Here is a 19,505-nt window from a genome sequence, read left to right as displayed (position 1 = left end):
ATATGTAGAATATCTTTAGAAAATTAGAGTGCACACTCAAGAAAGATTTTTAAAAACTTTAATAGACCGGGTGATTGTGGTCAAGTGGTAAGGAGACGGGACTGAGACGCCAACACGTTTCAGGTTCGATCCACCTGCTGCGCGAAACTAAGTCACAATTATCCTGGTCACCCAACACGGATATGGGCCTATGCTTTAGGGCCCATTTGAATACCCGGAGAAAGAGTCTATCCGGGGGTTGCACCTCCCCTTGGGGATTAGTCCGGGCCTCTCCATGGACCTGGGATACCCCCAGGTTAACAAAAAAAAAAAAAAAAAAAAACTTTAAGAATATATTATACATATTTAAGAATAATTTAGTAAATATATATACAAATTTAGTAAGTTATTCATAGATATATATTAATGAAAGTCTTCCTAAATATACATTTAATAATATAAATATACTTTACAAAAGTTTTCTTAATGGATCCTATTATTGAATTATGGACTATAGTCCTTGGATAAGAGAGGAAATCAAGGGCACATCATTCATTGTATTTGACATTAAAAGAATTATATATTTAACATTTATATATTTTGGTTACAATATATTTCAGCGGATTCTTTCTAAACTGCAATTTGCAAAGACCAAAGACAATTACTTGGCTGAGTGGGCAAAATATCTAGATCTAAAGAACCTAACTGAATTTGATCTAAAAATTAATATCAAACTAAAACTGAAACTGATAAAATATCTCAATGAATTCAATATTTTAATATCTAAAAAACTTGAATTAAATTCGATCCAAATCAAAATATTTTAGATATTTGTAGATAACTTAATTACAATTATATATATAATATATTAATTATTTTAATATTAATATCTATAAAATGTTCAAAATACATGGAAGTATCTAAAGATTATCCAACATAGCCACAATATTTATCTAAAAATAGCAAAATACTAAAAATAACAGAAATATCCAAAATATCTACATGTTTTTACCCTAAATATCCAAATCAAACCAATTTTTATATTAATTTTAGGTATTTAATTTTTCACTATTAAACTTTATAGTTGTATATTATTTTTTATTTTTGGACTTTTAAAATTTAAAAGTATATTTAGATGTTTTGATTTTTTTTAAACATAATTTAAACGGATATTCAAATTCGAATCGAATCCGCAACGAGATTTCCACATATCCGCACCAAATACACATACCCGGACATGTGTGAATCAAATGCAAACTAATAATGACTAGCTGGCTATGGCCAACTCATAAATCAATTTAAGGCTAAAGTTAACATCAAGTCTAAAAAAAAGAAAGAAAAAAAAGTGTAATCCGCATGATTGTCAAACTAATAATTAAATACATAACTACAGCCCTCGCCATGATGATAAAAACTAATATTTTCATCTTAACTATAGTATAACAGTATACATGTCATTGTCCTTTAGTTTTTTCTTCATCAACTTCCGTCATATATTTTGAAAAAGACAGTATTATACTAATATTTGAATATGAACAGAAACCTAGAGTCTTGACTTATATTAAAATGATAGATCAAGAATATTGAAAGTTGAACGCATACAGTGTGACAACTTGACAGCAGCTAAATGCTGAGTTTATAATTAGTACAAGCATGTATTGTAATGACTTTTACCAAAAAATGTATTGTAATGATTACAAATGAATAATGTGTAATAAATGTATGAGAATGGTAGTGATCATAGCGTCGGGTCCGAAGACAGTTCGGAGTTTATATGAAAAATGGATAAATAACAAACAATAGAAAAGGGTGGGACATGCATGGACCGACACAAGAGTAACAGCCATGAATGGAATTTGAACAGATTCACTACTAGCCAAAGTTGTCGCATGTGCTTCTTCATCGATTCCTCTTCATTTACTTCCTTTTTGCTTTCCCTTATTTTAATTTACCAATGATGTAAAAGATCTCACTTTCACACAATTGAATAACACTAAATGCGCCGCGTAACAGATAATCAGTCAATCCCTTATCATTGGTCGGAAGGTATTCTAAACTCAAGTCAGACAGTGTGCTACGCTGTGTTGCATGGAAGCGTACATGGTTGTGCGTTTCTCGCTCCGGAAGCGGAGTTGGGAGCAGAACCGCTCGGAATCGCTTGGAATCGTCTTGGAATCGCGATTCCAGAATTGAAGAGTTTGGAAGCGTAATGGAAGCATATGATTCTAAAGTGGAAGCGTCGGTGGTGCAAATTGGAAGCGTTAGAGAAGATGATGTTCGGGGAAGATGATGTTATTGTAACATCAACAGCTTACTGTGTTCGTATCATTAACACAGCTTACAGAGCACAAATTTGTTTTGTTGCCCAACTTAGTCCATTCTATAAACATAAAACCCAAATTCAAGTAAACTTCCAAGAAAAGATAATTCATATTCCCCTGTTTTCTTTATAGTAATCTAACTACGTTTTTCTTTTTGTTCACTTGTTTGTTTTGTTTGTAACTATTTAATTGCTGTGGGTCAATCGATTGATTTTTTTTGTAAAAATCAGCTTATCGTGGTTGTGTGTTGTCTTGGTAGCTGGTGCTGAGTTCAATCGATTAATTGATGTGCTCTGTTTTCTTTTTCAGTCTAAAAGCCATATATATGTCATATAACTTAGATATATATTGTTATATGTTACTTTGTAATTATACATACTTATTTTTATTTTCGAGTTATCATATATGCATAATTAACTAAATTTTCACTATGAAAAATGTTTATATTTAATATAATTTTATTATGGTTTTTAATAACATATATATATATGAAATACGCTTCCAACACGTACCCGCTTCCTAAATATTTTTAAAAACTCGCTTCCGCGCTTCGTAACGCTTCCGTTTCCACGTATCCGCTTCCGATTCCATGTAACATAGGTACTGCTACACTTTCGAATTAGTCCACTTTATAGCATTAAATGTGTTCTTTCCGGGACCGACCGGATCAATCGAAAAGACATATATATATAAAAAAAACAATGTGTGGTTGGTTGATCACTTTCATTTCTATAACATAAGTATATAGGTTTGCTCGTTTTACAGTTTTAGTATTTAACCATAGGCGACAATAAATGATAAGGTGCTGAACAAAACGTCTTAAATTTTTTGTTGGTATTTGTTAAAATCTTTTGCTGAGAGTACTTCCTTAGTTTCAATTTATGTGTCGGTGTAGAGTAAAACTTTCTTACAAAATAAATATTGATCTTAACTATGTTTGGAAAAACAATAAATACTATAGAATTTCAATAGTCATATAACTGTAAAATTGAACATCTAACTATTTTCTTAATTTGTGTACAAAAATTTAAAACGACATTTGAAACGTAGGAAATATGAGTTTATCTCATTTTAAAAGATTTGTGGATATTATGTACATGTGTGGCAATTTTTCATTTTTCGTGAGTTAAATTCATTATAATATGTATCAAAATCCTTGTTTTATTCAATTCCACGAACTTCACGATTCAGATGTCCAATTCTGAGGTGAGGAAAATATGATAGCTTGTCCCACGTTAAACTTGTGTATAACTAGGTAATTTTACCGTGCTCATGCACGGATATAAATATTTTAAAAGTAAATATATTATAATAATTGATTGCTACTTACTTTTAATTTTAAATTAATTTATAATTTATATGCATCATTTATATTAATAATATTATGATACTTTAATTATACATATGGTTTTATATATGTTATATCTAATCGATTTTGTTGTTTTTCAGTCTATTTAATTATCATTTGGGTAAATTGGATTGCATCTATGAATTCAACTGTAATATTTTTATTCCATATATTAAAATTTTTATTAATTTCTTATTTGCATTTGGGTAGTTGTTGTCTTAGATATGTGATATATTTTACGAAGATTATGTATAACTTAAGATATATTGTGCTTAGAATGAAATAAAAAACGTAAACTAAAGTGTCTGATTCCAAATAACATAAATTAATATAACGAAACGATAATATTCTGAAGTCTCATGCATATATATAAATTTTACAAAAGAACTAAATTGTAACAGTTGGTTAATATTCTATTTCCATTTTTAATATGCTTTGAGTTGTCCTATGATTTATATTTATAAAATAAATTACTATTCTTATAAAATTATATATTCTTATCGTAGTTAAATCTATGATTTAGATATAAGTTGGATTAGTCGAATCACTCATGCTGTGAGTATATTGAGTTACATATATTCTTTCAAATTCAAAATGAAGTATAATTATTTTTTATTATAATTAAGTCAAATGTGCATGTATTTTCATAATATTTATCAAATTATATGTTGATATTTGTAAAACAAATATTAGAAAATAAATCGATGATCAATAGGAAGTTACATGCGTAAGTAGCTGATACATTTTTGAAAGCTCATGAGCACATATCAATATTTACAATAATTAAAATATTTTATAAATTCTAAATAACTTTATGCCTTTGATTTATTGAACAGAGACTAAAATTTATTTATTTATTTATTTTTGATGAAATTTTAAATTTATTGATCATCAATGAAAAGAATAGTTATGTACAAAGGACTAAAGACTGAAATTGAACAAGAACTCTATGATCTATGTATGTGTTCTGTACCACTCTTGCATAAGCTCCCTCATGCGTTGCTTCTCCCAATATCTGGTAGCTAAAAGCCGATTGCGTACAGTTTTATCAATAATATTCGCCAATTGGTGGTGTTGTCTAGGTTTCTTGAGATGCCTTCTATCATTCATTTCTCTCCATATCGTATATATTGTAGCTTGAAACACTAACCTCAATAGAATGTAGCCAAGATAGCTGAAACTATGTGTTGTTAAGTGTTCAAGCGTGCTTACCCAATCAGGATCAGGAGGTCTTCCCAGTAGCGTGCCCACAACTTCAGTCCAGAGAGTGTAGGTATATGGACAGGCAAAGAACAGATGGTCCCTTGTCTCGTTTGGCTCTCCACAAAACAAACATCCTTGCACCTGTCCCCAAGTTCTCATACGGTCACCTGTTGACAATCTATTGTCTACTGCCAGCCATGTGATGAAAGCAAACCGGGGGACTCCAAGAGAGAACCATATCACTTTACTCCACGGTTTGATTGGTCTGTTCACTCGAATTTGCTTCCATGTCTAGGATGTTGAAAATTGATTACAAAACTCATTCTCATTCTTTCTCCATAGAACAATATCTCGACTGTTCCTAGCATCACTCAGCTGATGAGTTTCAATCGAGCTGATGATCTCTCGTAGTAGTCTGTCACGAGTTCTACGGAAAGCCCAACATGTTTGTGTTCGTACCTCACAAACCAGGGCTGATCGAGAGATACCAAGCTTCTGCGTTCCAGATTCACCAGCAACTTCAATCAAACGACCACTAGGGTGCCATATGTCTGTCCAGAATCTAGTAGACTGTCCATTGTGAATCTCCATGCGCAAGAACTGCTTCGCTAAGGTCCTCATCTTCAGCATCTTACGCCAGACCATGAACCCAAACCAGTGTCTCGTACATCCCAGAATCTAGTAGACTAAAATTTATTTTAAATAATCTTAAAAATGAGAATTCAGATTTGCTTTCGTTATTTGATTATGTTTCTATTAAGTTATAAACATAAAAACATAAAATTTAAAAGCAAATTTAATATTAAGAAAAAATAACTTTAATAATGATAAAATATAATATATCTACCTCATTAAACTATTTTGTAACTATTTGATCAAACGATGTTTATTTTGAAAATTATTTTTAGGTTTTTTAATATCTCTTAAAAATAAGCAGTAAAAAAATTGTGATTGTATTTAAAAATAATATTATGTAAATAAAATATAAATTATCGATATTTTTTTGCTGTAATTTAAAGATATTATAGTCAACTTAATATATGAAAAATAAATAAAACATTTGAATATTACTAATTATAAACTATTTTTAGACAATTAAACATATATCAATTTATGTTACTTAATTATTTTATGTAATCATCTAAGAAAATATATAGATATATAAAAATATTTTTATTACTTTGATTTTTTTTTGTATTGTTTAAAAATATGTTTTAAAAGAAATAATATTTCTTTTTCTAATATCAAGATTATCTGTGTAAATTGTTTTTAATGAAATCACATTATATAGAAATTTATAATTTTCATCTAAGAAAATATAGATATAAAGAAAGTATTTTATTACTTCAAAATTATATTTTACTAGGAGTTTTCCTGCGCCATGGGCAGAAATAATAATTTTTAACATAACATTTTTTATTTCAAAATAAAATTTTGATTTATATTTCAACATTATTAATTTATATTTTAACTTCAATTGTTATAAAAAATCATAAACGTATTTTTGTAATCATATTTCTTTTGATTTGGTATAACTATTTAAATTTGATTTTATTTAAATTTTAATGAAGATAAAATTAGATTTTATAAAAATAGTTTTAATTATATTATTGTGTTTAATGATTATTTATTTAAAATATATATATATATATATATATATATTTCCCATTAATTTTAAAGAAATAATATTTCTTTTTCTAATATCAAGATTATCTGTATAAATTGTTTTTAATGAAATCACATTATATAGAGATTTATAATTTTCATCTAAGAAAATATAGATATAAAGAAAGTATTTTATTACTTCAAAATTATATTTTACTAGGAGTTTTCCTGCGCCATGCGCAGAAATAATAATTTTTAACATAACATTTTTTATTTCAAAAGAAAATTTTGATTTATATTTCAACATTATTAATTTATATTTTAACTTCAATTGTTATAAAAAATCATAAACGTATTTTTGTAATCTTATTTCTTTTGATTTGGTATAACTATTTAAATTTGATTTTATTTAAATTTTAATAAAGATAAAATTAGATTTTATAAAAATAGTTTTAATTATATTATTGTGTTTAATGATTATTTATTTTATTTATATATATATATATATATATATATATATATATATGTATTTCCCATTAATTTTAAATATATACATATATATATATATATATATATATTTACATATAAATATAAATTCTAATAAATTTGAGACTTTGTTTGTTTTAGTTAAACTAAAAAATATTTTTGTTAATTTAAACGATGAAGATGAACAGATAAATTTAAATAATTTTTAAATATTTAACTATCAAATTTTTTTTGGATTAGTGTTAATTTATTTAGTTTATTTTTATTAATGTGAGATACATATATACATATATATTATTATTTTAATTGTGATATATAAATTATTAATATATTTAATAGTTTACCATAAATAAATATTTATATGGAAAACTGACATTAATGATGATATATGAGTTATTTTTATTACCATATTTAAAATTCCTGCAAAAATTTTTAAATTTTTAAAAGGAAATTTTATATCTCACAATTAATATGATGCCATGTCACTATTTTCTAAAATCATGTCATCTATTTTAAGTGTCATGTCATCTTTTTTTCAGCGAAAATGATTGTAGTGACGACATGTGTATAAATCACTTCGCAAATATAGTCTAGGGGATTTGTGTTGGTTTGTCCCACATCAAAACGTTACACTCAACTTTGCTCTTACTCGGACTTGACTGGTATTGTCTAAAATATGTTTGTTCATTGTTATTTATTGACAGTGATGATAATTCTTGTAAATATATTATTGAATAATACCAGAATAATATCTTTATATATAATTAAGGTTTATGAAATGCTAGACATGGATAAACTACTTTTTGTTTATAGTTGAAATAACATTCATTTGTAAAGAAATTTTTTTCCCAAACCATAATTGGCATTTGAATGACGTAACAGCCAACAAGTTTTGGGTAAACAAGGCACAAATTGTGAAACTGAACCACTTCCACCCACTCCAGTCTCCAGACAACAATATGTCAGTGTCGAGAAGTTGTTACAACGTGTAAATCAACAGCCTTACGAATCTCTTTCATTTATTTCAACTCATGATTTATCGTTGATGTTGCACAACACCTAACTAGTCCGTATACAGTTGATTTCAGTATCAACACAATCAATTAAGGGTAGAGAGATTTATTAAAGTATTTTTATTACAGAAAGTCATGTAAAACATATTCTCCCCAAATGATTACAAGAGCAAAAGATGCAGAAAGCTCCATCGTATAAACCACACAAAATGATAAATTATATGAAAAAGTAGACTCGCATATACGTACATAAGCATACCAGAAACCACACTGTTTGTATTTTTTTTTTTAAGTTTAAAAGAGTTTCATTTTTTTTTGTAAATATCAGAGAGGTTTGACATTAAACCTGTAAACAAGCTTCTTCTTCTTAGAGGTTGGGTTGTCCACTGTGAGCAAAACCTTGCCAAGCTCATTCACTTTGAAGCTTTGAGTTAACACCGGTTCATCGGCCGGTTTCATCTTCCTCGGTTTCTGAACAACCACTGTATAAGCATCTTTCTCTTCTGGCACAAACTCTGCCTTGTAGCTCACTTCCCATCCAATTACCCTTATCTCCCACACAATCTCACATTTCTGCATAGAGATTAAATAACTATTTAATGTTTTGAATATTGCATATTAAAGTAATGACGAGATGAAAGGTGTAGAATACACTAACCTCATAGATTATGATCTCAACAGTTTGCTTTGTTCCGGGCTTAACAGTGACTTCAGAGGCTGGATCATCCAATGAGAAGTCTGGATTGCAGTCGCAAGGATCTACACTTAATCCTCCGTATTGTACAGGGACTTGTTCAGGTGATATGTATCTATAGTCACACATTTTTTTCAAATATGTGTCAGATGAGTCTTAAGAGTTTTAAACAAACAAAACCACAAAAAAAACTTTTGAAATATTACTTGAAAAGGGTTTCGGCTGATCTTGAAGGACCAGCAAACACCAACTTGCTCTTTGACCTTGGCGTCATAAACGGACCAATCACAGTGTAAAACAAAAGGTACCACCATGGAACATTGATAAAGGCCTGAAAATTTTACCAAACAAAACATTCAACCACAATAACCGATCATGTCTGAATCTGGACAATGAAGAAGAATCTGATGTTACCTGTTTGAACACAAACTCAGGGTAGTTGTCCTGAAGCAACTGCACGGCTTGCTTGGTCGCCGATCTAAGCTCTTTCTTCCCCAACCCCGGAGAGTTCTTCATATCATTAATCTGAAAAATGGTGGAAACACCACCGGAGCTGAAGTCTAGCTTCCTTATACTCCTCTCCAAGAACTGAATCCTCGTCCTCAAGAAATGCTTCCTCTTCTCCTCATCGGAGAACGTCTTGTTGTAAAGCTCCTTGTTCTGGAACTCGCCGTAGACATTGTAACACACCGGGTGGCCTTCACGGTCGTGTCCGTGCATGAACACGACCTTGTCAAGATCATCCACTAAGTCTTCGTCGACCAGCTCGTCGATCTTGAAGTCCCTCCTCCACTTGATCGTGTTCTTGAGCATGGTCAACGAATCTTTCACCTTGAAGTCCCTAGCTCGTAGGAACTTCAGCAAAACGACGTCGCTTCTGTCGTCTTTGAGGAGCGGGACTCCCCAGATCGTGACTTCTTCCGGTGCGTTGCCGGTGTCTTCTTCCGGTTTGGGGACTGAACCGAACTGGTGGTTGTCGAGAGCGTCGCGCACGAGATGCTTGAGCTCGTTGAGAGATTTCTTCTCTGAATCGGATAGATCGGAGAGGTTGCTGCTCTCTTCCTTGAACGAGCCGAGATTCTGAGGGATTCTTGCCGTCTCTTCTTCCTGCTGCGACTTTTCGTCTCCGAGCTCTTTCTTCTCCGTCGATGCCGTTTCCGTTTCCGTCACCTTCGGCGGCTGGTGCTCTTCCGGCGTTACCTCAGGCTTCTCTGCCGCGGTTTCCGTTTCCGGCGTGGAGGTGGTTACCGCCGTTTCAGTCTCTCGCGCCGAGACTTCGAGAGTAGGCTTTGATTCATCCGGAGTTGTTAGTTCCGACGGTGGTTGATTTTGCGGCGTGGGGAGAGTGGTGGTGATTGATTCCTCCGCCATTTCTTTTTGATATGTGGTGATGTTTCTGTGATGTTTCTAAATCGGGAAATTGATGTTTGGTATAAGAGCGAGTGGAGAAGACCAGACAAAAGTGCGTTGGAGTATCGAAGTACGAGAGGGTATATTGGTCACGCCGATCGAACTCGTTTTTCTTTTGTCGTCACCTTCCGACATTTACGATAAGCTCCGAAGACTTCAAAAAAGAGGGTGGAGGTTCTGTAATGAAAAATATTCTTTCTAAGTTAGGCCCAGTTATGAGCCCACTAGGCCTGATATTGTCAACTTTATTAGGCCTAATTGTGAGCCCATTTATGTCGTCTGGCACCGTCACAAACCGTTTCTATCGAGCAACGCCGAGATAGGAAAGCACGAGACTCGGAAGGGGAAATCGATATCGGAAAATGGAGGAGCGAAAGGAGAATGTGCCACCGGAACAAGATGTGAATGCGAAGTGGGACGCATGTATCGATCACACGACCCGCCGTTTCGTCTACTCCTCACTCGGCGGCGCCTTCGCCGGTCTTCTCTTCTTCAGTTCGGTGTTTTGATCTCCCCCCCCCCCCCCCTCACTCTGATAGCTTGTGTAGTTGTTTGAGGATAGATACGTAGTGTGATTACGGATCTCGGTTCTAGGAATGAATTGAAATTATGGTTTAGAGTGTTTGTTTCTCCAATTTTGATTTTTTTTTTTCTCATTGTTTAAAGTTTTGATATTTTGTTTTGAGTTTTGTGTGTAGGAAGTCCTGTAACAAGATGGGCATCGATTGCTTTTGGTGCTGGACTTGGTATTGGCTCTGCATACACTGACTGCTCTCGTGCTTTTGATGCTCCTTCTTCTTCTTCTTCTTCATCCCCAGCAGCTCCCAAGAGTAGAGAAACTTCTTCTGTCTCTCAGGTTAGTTGGCATCACTTTTTGACAAATGCATTTGTTTGGTAGAAAAATTGATAATGGGGAGCAAATCTTAGAGAGGTTGTTGAATGGTGCTGATAGATACATAAGAAGCAACATCTCTGCCTGCCTATTGTTATAGTCAGTTGAGCAAACGGGTCCTTAAAACTTTGTAATTAGGTATCACATCTCTAGATGCGTGCATCCTTGCTAGGGTAATTTGACTAATTCTACGTTCTGAAGATATGTTTCAATTATTTTGCTACTCTGAAAACTTTTTTTTTTTGCTTGTTTGTGTGACAATGATATATGGTTTATATATGTATCATTACATGAATTGGTAACTTTGATACTTACCATGTTCATAGCACTTCTATTATTATTGCCCAACATATCTGTTAATATGCGTTTAAGTAGCAGAAGATATTTTTAATTGAAAACGAAGGTGATGGCTAATTTAGACATCCTTATATTCCTCAGTGATCATCACTGTCCAGGAATGCACATATATCAGTTTCTCGTTTTACCTCTGAACAATTGATCTTCTTAAATCGATGACACAAAGGATAACATGATATTGAATCTTTCTTTCTTTTTGTTTCCTTGTTGTTGCAGGCTGCAGACGAATAGACAAACGATGAAAGTAACTGAATCCATGCGGAAACAGAGCCATCACACAGTGATTTGTTGAATTGTTTCCTAAAACCTGCAAGGACAAATCTTTTGAGATTAACGCTAAATGTAAAACCTTGGCTTTCTTCTGTTAAATCCTTTTGAACAGTTGACTTCAGTCATGCTTTATGGTTCCAAGAATAAACAACCTCAAACGAAGGTATCTAATCCCTGAGATTTCCTCAATAATTACCAATTAATGCCACTGATTAAAACATGGTAGTTTTACACTTTTGCTATCAGATTAATTTCTTGAACCAAATAAATCGTTGCTATCGTTACTAAACCAATACTTATGCTAAACTAAATAAATCGCTGCTCTCCTTACTAAACCATTCTGTCTTGTACAGAATCTAATTAACTATGTTGAACCATCACCTACCTTGTATTATATGAAACAAATACGTTTATGTTGAACCATCACCTACCTTGTATTATATGAAACAAATACTCATGTAAATGTATGACCAGTCGTAATCCAATACTCATGTAAACCTGTAACCAAACGATTGATCATAATTACGATGAGTCCATGTTTCTTCGTAGCAAAACGATTATAGACAAAACAATTGGAAATCTATTGTGCGGAACAATATTGGGTAAAATGATTAAATCAAGCTTTGGTTACCGGTTTTATGGTTCTACTAATATTATAATTTTGACAATTTTTTTATCTAATCAATGTATTGTTTATCAATTTTAGTGTTTACCGAAGTTATAATTTCTTAATTTCTTTAAAATTCTTAGTTATGTTAGTTAGTATATTATAGATATCATTAGATTTTTTGCGTTCAAAATCGAAACTAAATATTATATTTTCCTTCCAAAACTCAAATACTATTCAAATAATGATTCCTACTTCCATGAAAATGCCATTAACCGCAGAAAATCAAAACTCAATACAGTGAAACCTCTATAAATTAATAATGTTGGGACTACACCAAAACTATAATTTTTTTATTAATTTATAGAGATATTAATTTATCGACATACTAATTGAACCAAAAACTCAATTTGGGACTATAAAATTATATTATTTTATAGAGATTTTTAGTGTATATTAATTTATAGAGTATTAATTTTAAGAAGTTATACTGTATTTTTCAATTTGAAAACAAAACCACATCCAAAGATTTTTTCCTATTTCTACGCAATCACCATATCAAAAAGGGTATCTATTAATTAACACAATCATCATCTATAATCTAAACTTCTAAACTATTAAAAGTGAAATACAAATAGTATTTAGACACATTTGTCTTCCTTCTTACTCAATTAGACACTTTATGTTTGTAGGACACAATTGCTGGTTTCGATGCAATATTGGGACCATAATATCCTTCTGCTGAGGAAACAAGATTGGCTGCCGTAAGAGAAAGTATAAAGGTAGTTTATTAGTTGTTTTATTAGTTTAGTTGACATATTAATTGGTTTTGTATTCTCCCAACATATTTTATTTGTCACTATTGCAAATTATAATGTATAAAATTTTATATTTATGCGTAAAACAAATTATGATTTTTTCTCTCGTACATTTTGATATCCATAATGTATATATTTCTTGTAAAATTTATACTATATATGTATATGTATATATATATATATATTTATGGATTATATATATATATATATTTATGGATGGTGCAGTCTTGGATGGGAGATATGTGAACGTGTGGACGAATTTTCGTGGACGAGGTTTTTAATCTTACAAGAGGTTTCGTATGCGAGATTTCGTGGACCAAGTCTTGTGGATGGTTTTAGTGGGTTATAAGTTCATCATTTTAATAAAAAGATGATCAAGCTTTTCTTTCATATATAGTAAATTTATCATCAAAAGGACAATAAGTAATTTCAAATGGATCAAAAAATTGTAACAAAAGTTTTTTTAACAGAGTTCCATGGATGATATTGTGTGAATGAGGTTTGTCAACGAAGTTTCATCAACAAAGTTTCCAAAAAAGTATCAACCTCTGTATCCACTACCACCTTCGTATCCATAACCACCACAACCTCCACTCCGTTATCCACAGCCACCTCCACCGTACCACCACCAACTCCACCTTTCGAATAACCACATCCACCACCATTGTATCCACGAGTCTCTTGTATCTACCCTCACGTTTTCCATCTCCGTAACCAACTCCTCCATAACCGCCACAGCCTCCACTGGATCTATCTTCTTCATCATCAAAGAGATTGAAGTGACTAACAGCTCAGAAATCTTAGGAACTACTTGCTGCGGCGGCTTCTACGGTGGCAGAAGCAGCAGCGATGGCATCTTCCATGTTCTCACAAAACTTGATTGAACCGGTTCTTTTTTTTTGCGTGCTTGATTTTTCAGCATATGTTAAACCTGATTAGATAATCTGGAAACAAGAAAAAAAAAAGAGAAATTTACGACGACACAAGTAACCACTGACACTTTGGATTAATATGGACAAAGATTTCGCAATGGAATATGAATTGGGAAATGAAAAAATTAAAGTTCTAGAAAAAGATAAACAATTAGTTCGCAACGAGATAGATATGCTTTAGATGAATAAGAAAGAGAAAAAACAATAAATGCAACAAATTGTTTTCTTACGTAGAAAGAGATCAACTTGGTTAAAGGGTATTGTCGTAAAAGCATCTTCAGAAAGTGCTCTTCAAGCAGTATGTGCCTTAGAGTTTAATTGCAAAGTGAAATTGTGTCTATGACTATAATTTTTTCTTAAAATAATTACAACTAGGTTAAGACTCGCGTCTTGCGCGGGACGAACATTATATATACTATTTTTATGTGTTACTAGGGGAGACCCTACGGGCGGGATATGATAATTTGTTCATATTATTTGTGAAGTTGCGTGTTAGTTGTCTGGGCAGACTCCATGTTTGATTGTGACATGAACTTCGTATTTGTATGCTACAGTTGTAGGATTTACAGTGCAGAGGTCTCATATTTGTGGAACTAAATGAAGAATTTTTAATGAATTGTGTTGGTTTACAATTTTGTTTTCATTCCCATAAATTGATTATGATTTATGTTTTGTTAGTTAGTTTGAATACATGCCATCGTAATTGCGGTAGAAGAGGGATTGGATGTATTAATTATGCTACTTGAAATAGAAAATGAGACCACTACAATACACCTTGAAAATTAAAAGGTTGAATGATTTTGATGGTAAAAGACGAAGATCTTCTTGATAGACAGAAAAAACAGAATTTGGGGGAGGAAGAAAAAGTTGTATGTTTTATTTTCCCTTTAAGAGATGTCCATAAATGGCAAAACTGTTTCACAAAATACAAACCAACTAAACCAAAACTCAAAATAGCCAAACCACATTAGATAAACTCATCATGTTGAATGTTGATTCAGGTTGATGAATTATAGGTATTCCCAGCTGGACAAATTGGGTGATAAAAAGAAAACTCAAGAATAGACAAAGGAGAACTTTAGATTTGATACATAGCTCCAGTCATACTTGAACATCTTGCTGTTTGAAAGACATGGTTTAGATCAGACAGACCTAACTCCCTTCCATCTCTCACAACAGACTACAACTTTCTTCTCCTTACTCCCGGTCCAAAAAGATGCGAAATACGAAGATCATAGCTCAAATTCAATGCTAAGACATTGCTCCACAACACTGAGCTGGTCTCAATTTTTGAAGTGCGATACTGATGTTATAACCCCAAAATCTTCTATAAACAGCAAAGATTGATATTTCTTTGTTGAAAAATCAAACTTGAGAAGGATCCCTGAGAGCATCATTAACGCGGTATAGTAGTGCGTTTCTTAAGGAGTGGACCCCGCGCTTTTGATAAAAACGGGTTTCATAAGTCGCGAGATAAGGAACGGTTTCGGTCCGTTTCTTACACTATTTTGAGGACCCCGTGACACGTGGCGGCCCGCGATTGATTCCGTTTTTAATTTTTTTTTCTTAATCAGATAAAACAAAAATTAAAAAAAAAAATTTAGAAACCCAAAACGGGTTTCACCCGATAATCATGCTTTAAGTTGCATAAAATATTTCACTACTTTTTTTGTAGAAGGGCATAAAATAGTTTAATTAAATATTTAAGTTTCCACTTGTTTTAGATTCAAAAGGTTGGATATTGTTTTTTTGTGAATCCTTATGTACAGGTGTTTCTTTTATAGACGGTGTTATGATAATTAGAACTGAAGTCATTGTGATTGACTAAATGATGTAGTTGTGATTCTCTGAATGAATACCTTTTTTATTTTTATTTATACAGTGCAATTACTTGATTTTGTTATTTCTTTTATATCATAAATTATCAATGTGTGTTTAATTATGTGTTCGTGTAGAGTTGTTGCTCGTCTTGAAATAATATGTATATTTCAAATTTTAGAAAACAGGGTTAGTTTACAAAAAAAAAAAAAACGGTGTGTGCTTGTGACTTGTGTGGTGCTATTTTCTCTATTTAAGAGTGTGTTGATGTTTTAATGATGGTAATATGTAAGATATTTTTGCTGTTTGATTCATGAAATATTGTAGTTTTTCAGAAAAAATATATTCTGATTATGTATTAATCATTTTGATTGTTATTTTCCATTATTTTCTTGTTAATTTTCCTATTCGGTAACTACATAAAAAACATTCGTGAGATTTCCTTTTATGTTAAGTTGGGATTTGATGAAATATAAAAAGAGATATTGTAAATAGATTGTATACAAAAACTAAATAGATATTTTAATGATTTAAAAGCTATTTTTGGTATTTTAGTAAATACAATATTAACAAACATATGAAGACATTTTAATTTTTTTCAATCTTTGCATCATTGTTTTCAGGTTAATTTTAAAATAAGCAAAATTTCAATATATGTATAAAAGTGTTTCAGTTTTTTTACATAAATATAGCTTTTAACCTTTTTATTAATATGCTTTGCTTTTGACGGAATGTACAACATTTAGATATTGTTTTCCTAAATGTTGAAAGGATATACAAATAGATATTAAATAGTTGCAACTCATTTAATTCACAATTATCCTTTCAAAATTCAAAAGTAGATTTTTTTATTACAATGAGCTCGACTGCAGTAGAAACCAAATAAATATTATTAATTATAAGTGATCTAAAATACTATAATATTAGCATCAGTTGCATATGACATCTATTTCTATAAACACCAAACAAAAGCACAATAATTTTTATGATTACTCCAGGATTTCGAAGTATTATGCTTTTGGAATTTTGATCACTCTGGCTTGTTTCATGTGTGACGTTTTCTGAAAATGTGAAAAACAGAGAAATTTAAGTCAAAAGGAAGAGAACCCTAAAAGTAGTAAATGCAGTGCAGTAAAGTGTGATCCTTGTACATTGCAACCATAGCTGTAGTTACACCGCACCTTTCATGACTGAGGTTCCTTCCGCAGCGAGTAGCTCGTTCTCCGCAGCAAGTAGCTCGGCTGAATAGCAGATTAGGGGACTTAGATTGGGGCTTTTGTGAAGATAGATGAAATAACAGATTCCGTATAGGAAAGAGTGATCAAATTTATGAAGTAATCCAAACTAACGACCTCAAAACATGAAAAACAGTTTCCATGATACAGCTACAATCAAATTTATGAGGTAACTATGCTTTATCTAAGGGATCCACTAAGATTCCAAAGCAGAAGCTAAAACATGGAAAATAGTTTTATCAACTGCTCTAAGAATTTCATTTGCTAAACCATTTAGCTAAAGTATCACTAAGATCAAATATGCTCGTAGAAGTAAATTTTCAAGAGATAGGAACACATACCATGTGTAGCCACAGCCATTCCTCTCTTGCTGGTGCAAAGAGCTGCACATGAAACGGTTTTCCATAGAATCAAAGCAGAGTTGGAGCTAGAAAGAAGATCACAATACTGTCAGATTCAATTGCTCAGTATTTTATAAGGAGATAACTTGGGAGAACAAAGCTAGAACGATGTTATGTACCAGACTGTCGTATTCAAGCACATGTAGATATAAAAGGCTACATTTTTTAGAATCATGAAGAACCGGATCATAAAAACAGTTATGACAGTCTATAGATGACAATCAGTTTAACATGAGGACACAAATTCCATTACAGACTTGACTGAAAAGGAATCCACAACTCCCATCAACTTCCCAGAATCTGAGCAACTGCACATCTACAATGGAAGAACAGCAACCGGCCTTCAAATTAGCAAGTAGTAAAGACTGTTTAGCCATTATGATTATACCAAGAAAGAAATATTGAATGAAATTGGAACTGTGAAAATTGATTCTCACTGGTGGAGGTCCTTACCTTTTATAGGTGGAGATCCTTTTTAATACTCCAGTAATCATCAGGGAAAATAGTTTCCCTTATCTTGTGGGCTATAAAGCCCCGTAAAGGGGATTAAAACTAATGATTTGTATCATATATTCAGATTCTCAACACATGATCTTGCGATAGCGATTTCTTGTTAAATTGTAATAAAAAGGATCAGTAAAAGAGATTCGCAACACATGATCTTGCAACATTTAAAATAAACTTAAAATCTAATTAAATATTGCTGATTCCTTACCAAACTTGTGTCGGGAGTATCAGCATCAATAGAGTAAGACTCTGCTCCATTCTAAAAAAAACGTATGCACAACCTTATATAAAATTTAAAGGGAATCAGCAACATACCAGAAACAAAGGTACTTTAGCACCTTCTTCAATCTCCATATAATATGTGCTCCCATTGTGAGCTCAAACAGCTTTATAGCCCACAGGATAAGGGAAACGATTTTTTCCCTGATGAAAAAAAAACTAATTAAACAGAAATTCTACAACGCATTAGTTGTATCACAAAATCGACAAGTTGATAAGTTTGCTTCTCTTCTTAGATCCCAATATACATCCCCAGCTTAAGGATCTAGCCTCTATCATATGCAGTATCACTCGACGTTAAACCTTAAATCAAAATTGTTCAAAATCAAGAGCACAGAGTTCGATCTAGTGTTCATCGGTAAAGTTCCTTCTATCAAACTACACGATATGTATCCTAACTCGTCAGACTACATGCATATCACCCGAATCGAAAATTGTCAACATGGATTGAATCGCAGGAATCGAGAGAGGAATAGGGAGCAAAAAAAGCCAACCCTAGATGAACTCCCGTACTTCTTATCACAGGAGCCGCTATAAAGAGCCCCAACGGAGACGATTTCAAGGTCATCTGATTTCCTATCTTCATATACAGCACTTGGACTCGCCATTGAAAGTGTGAAAAACTCGTTATCGCACAACGGTAGAAGAAATCGCTAGGAAGATGGAGAGATTATGCTTTATTTGAGTTAACACGGAAAAGACACAATTTAATGCAGTCGGGACACGTGTTGGCCTAGTAGAACTCGATTTATCTACGTGGCAGATGACATGACAGCACCAGGAGGGAAAAAACTCTACTTTTTAATAATAGATAGATATGTTCTTTTACATATTTATAAAATAATAAATACATATTAAATAATTAAAAGTCAGTAATTATTACATATATAATTAAATTGATGTGACCAAATAAATAAATTTCATTAATCCAAACAATCACTTTTTCTATTTTATATGGTATATAATTAAATTTAAATGACATTAACATATATATATATATTAAATGAAGCTTTCTACTCATTTGTTTTTTTATTTATATATTTTTATAACAAAAACTTTAAATCATAGATAACAAAATTTTCATTGTGATTAGTAGTTTTAGTAATTTATAAATTATTACAAATTCAAGGCTAAGTTTAAAATTTCAATATTAAGTTGTCAATATTTGTTCAATAGCTTTTACCAAAAATATTTCTTCAAAGTAAATTTTAAAATTAAAATATTTATATATTTTATATGGTATATAGTTTAATTTTAATATATATATATATATATATATATATATATATATTACACCTATCATAACAAAAAAAATTGTAATTATTTGTAT

At 31.7% G+C, this 19,505-nt stretch overlaps 4 protein-coding genes across 29 annotated transcripts; 1 reads left to right on the top strand and 3 right to left on the bottom strand.

Moving 5' to 3' along the window:
• Window positions 1-4,602: 4,602 nt before the first annotated feature.
• On the bottom strand, window positions 4,603-5,481 carry LOC125588503. The gene is made up of 2 exons (XM_048759877.1): window positions 5,311-5,481; window positions 4,603-5,142 (listed from the first exon to the last, which is right to left on the bottom strand). Exons 1-2 carry the CDS (start codon window positions 5,479-5,481, stop codon window positions 4,603-4,605), a joined length of 711 nt encoding a protein of 236 aa, XP_048615834.1.
• A 2,564-nt stretch (window positions 5,482-8,045) lies between these two features.
• On the bottom strand, window positions 8,046-10,020 carry LOC106392149 (patellin-3). The gene is made up of 4 exons (XM_013832928.2): window positions 9,064-10,020; window positions 8,856-8,980; window positions 8,614-8,764; window positions 8,046-8,528 (listed from the first exon to the last, which is right to left on the bottom strand). The coding sequence occupies exons 1-4, from the start codon at window positions 10,018-10,020 to the stop codon at window positions 8,280-8,282; spliced, it is 1,482 nt and encodes a 493-aa protein (XP_013688382.1). The 3' UTR covers window positions 8,046-8,279.
• A 176-nt stretch (window positions 10,021-10,196) lies between these two features.
• Window positions 10,197-11,699, top strand: LOC106392152 (MICOS complex subunit Mic10-like). The gene is made up of 3 exons (XM_048760085.1): window positions 10,197-10,554; window positions 10,758-10,915; window positions 11,525-11,699. The coding sequence occupies exons 1-3, from the start codon at window positions 10,422-10,424 to the stop codon at window positions 11,537-11,539; spliced, it is 306 nt and encodes a 101-aa protein (XP_048616042.1). The 5' UTR covers window positions 10,197-10,421; the 3' UTR covers window positions 11,540-11,699.
• A 4,921-nt stretch (window positions 11,700-16,620) lies between these two features.
• On the bottom strand, window positions 16,621-18,893 carry LOC106392150. Of its 26 annotated transcripts, XR_007324707.1 has the most exons (7): window positions 18,670-18,893; window positions 18,105-18,319; window positions 17,843-17,998; window positions 17,509-17,705; window positions 17,330-17,415; window positions 16,905-16,994; window positions 16,621-16,814 (listed from the first exon to the last, which is right to left on the bottom strand). XR_007324707.1 is itself a non-coding variant. In XM_048760081.1 (5 exons), exons 2-5 carry the CDS (start codon window positions 17,764-17,766, stop codon window positions 16,669-16,671), a joined length of 444 nt encoding a protein of 147 aa, XP_048616038.1. In that variant the 5' UTR covers window positions 17,767-18,319; window positions 18,670-18,893; the 3' UTR covers window positions 16,621-16,668. The 26 variants fall into 26 exon arrangements, 4 of the variants coding, with proteins under 4 accessions (XP_048616038.1, XP_048616040.1, XP_048616041.1 ...); XR_007324705.1 differs by having other exon boundaries at window positions 17,509-17,730; window positions 17,843-18,319; XR_007324701.1 differs by having other exon boundaries at window positions 16,935-16,994; window positions 17,509-17,730; window positions 17,843-18,319.
• Between the last annotated feature and the right edge of the window lie 612 nt (window positions 18,894-19,505).

The sequence above is a fragment of the Brassica napus genome, chromosome C6 (genome assembly GCF_020379485.1).
Source record: "Brassica napus cultivar Da-Ae chromosome C6, Da-Ae, whole genome shotgun sequence".
Classification (NCBI taxonomy): Eukaryota; Viridiplantae; Streptophyta; class Magnoliopsida; order Brassicales; family Brassicaceae; genus Brassica; species Brassica napus.
This window is presented reverse-complemented; position numbering and strand designations above follow the sequence as displayed.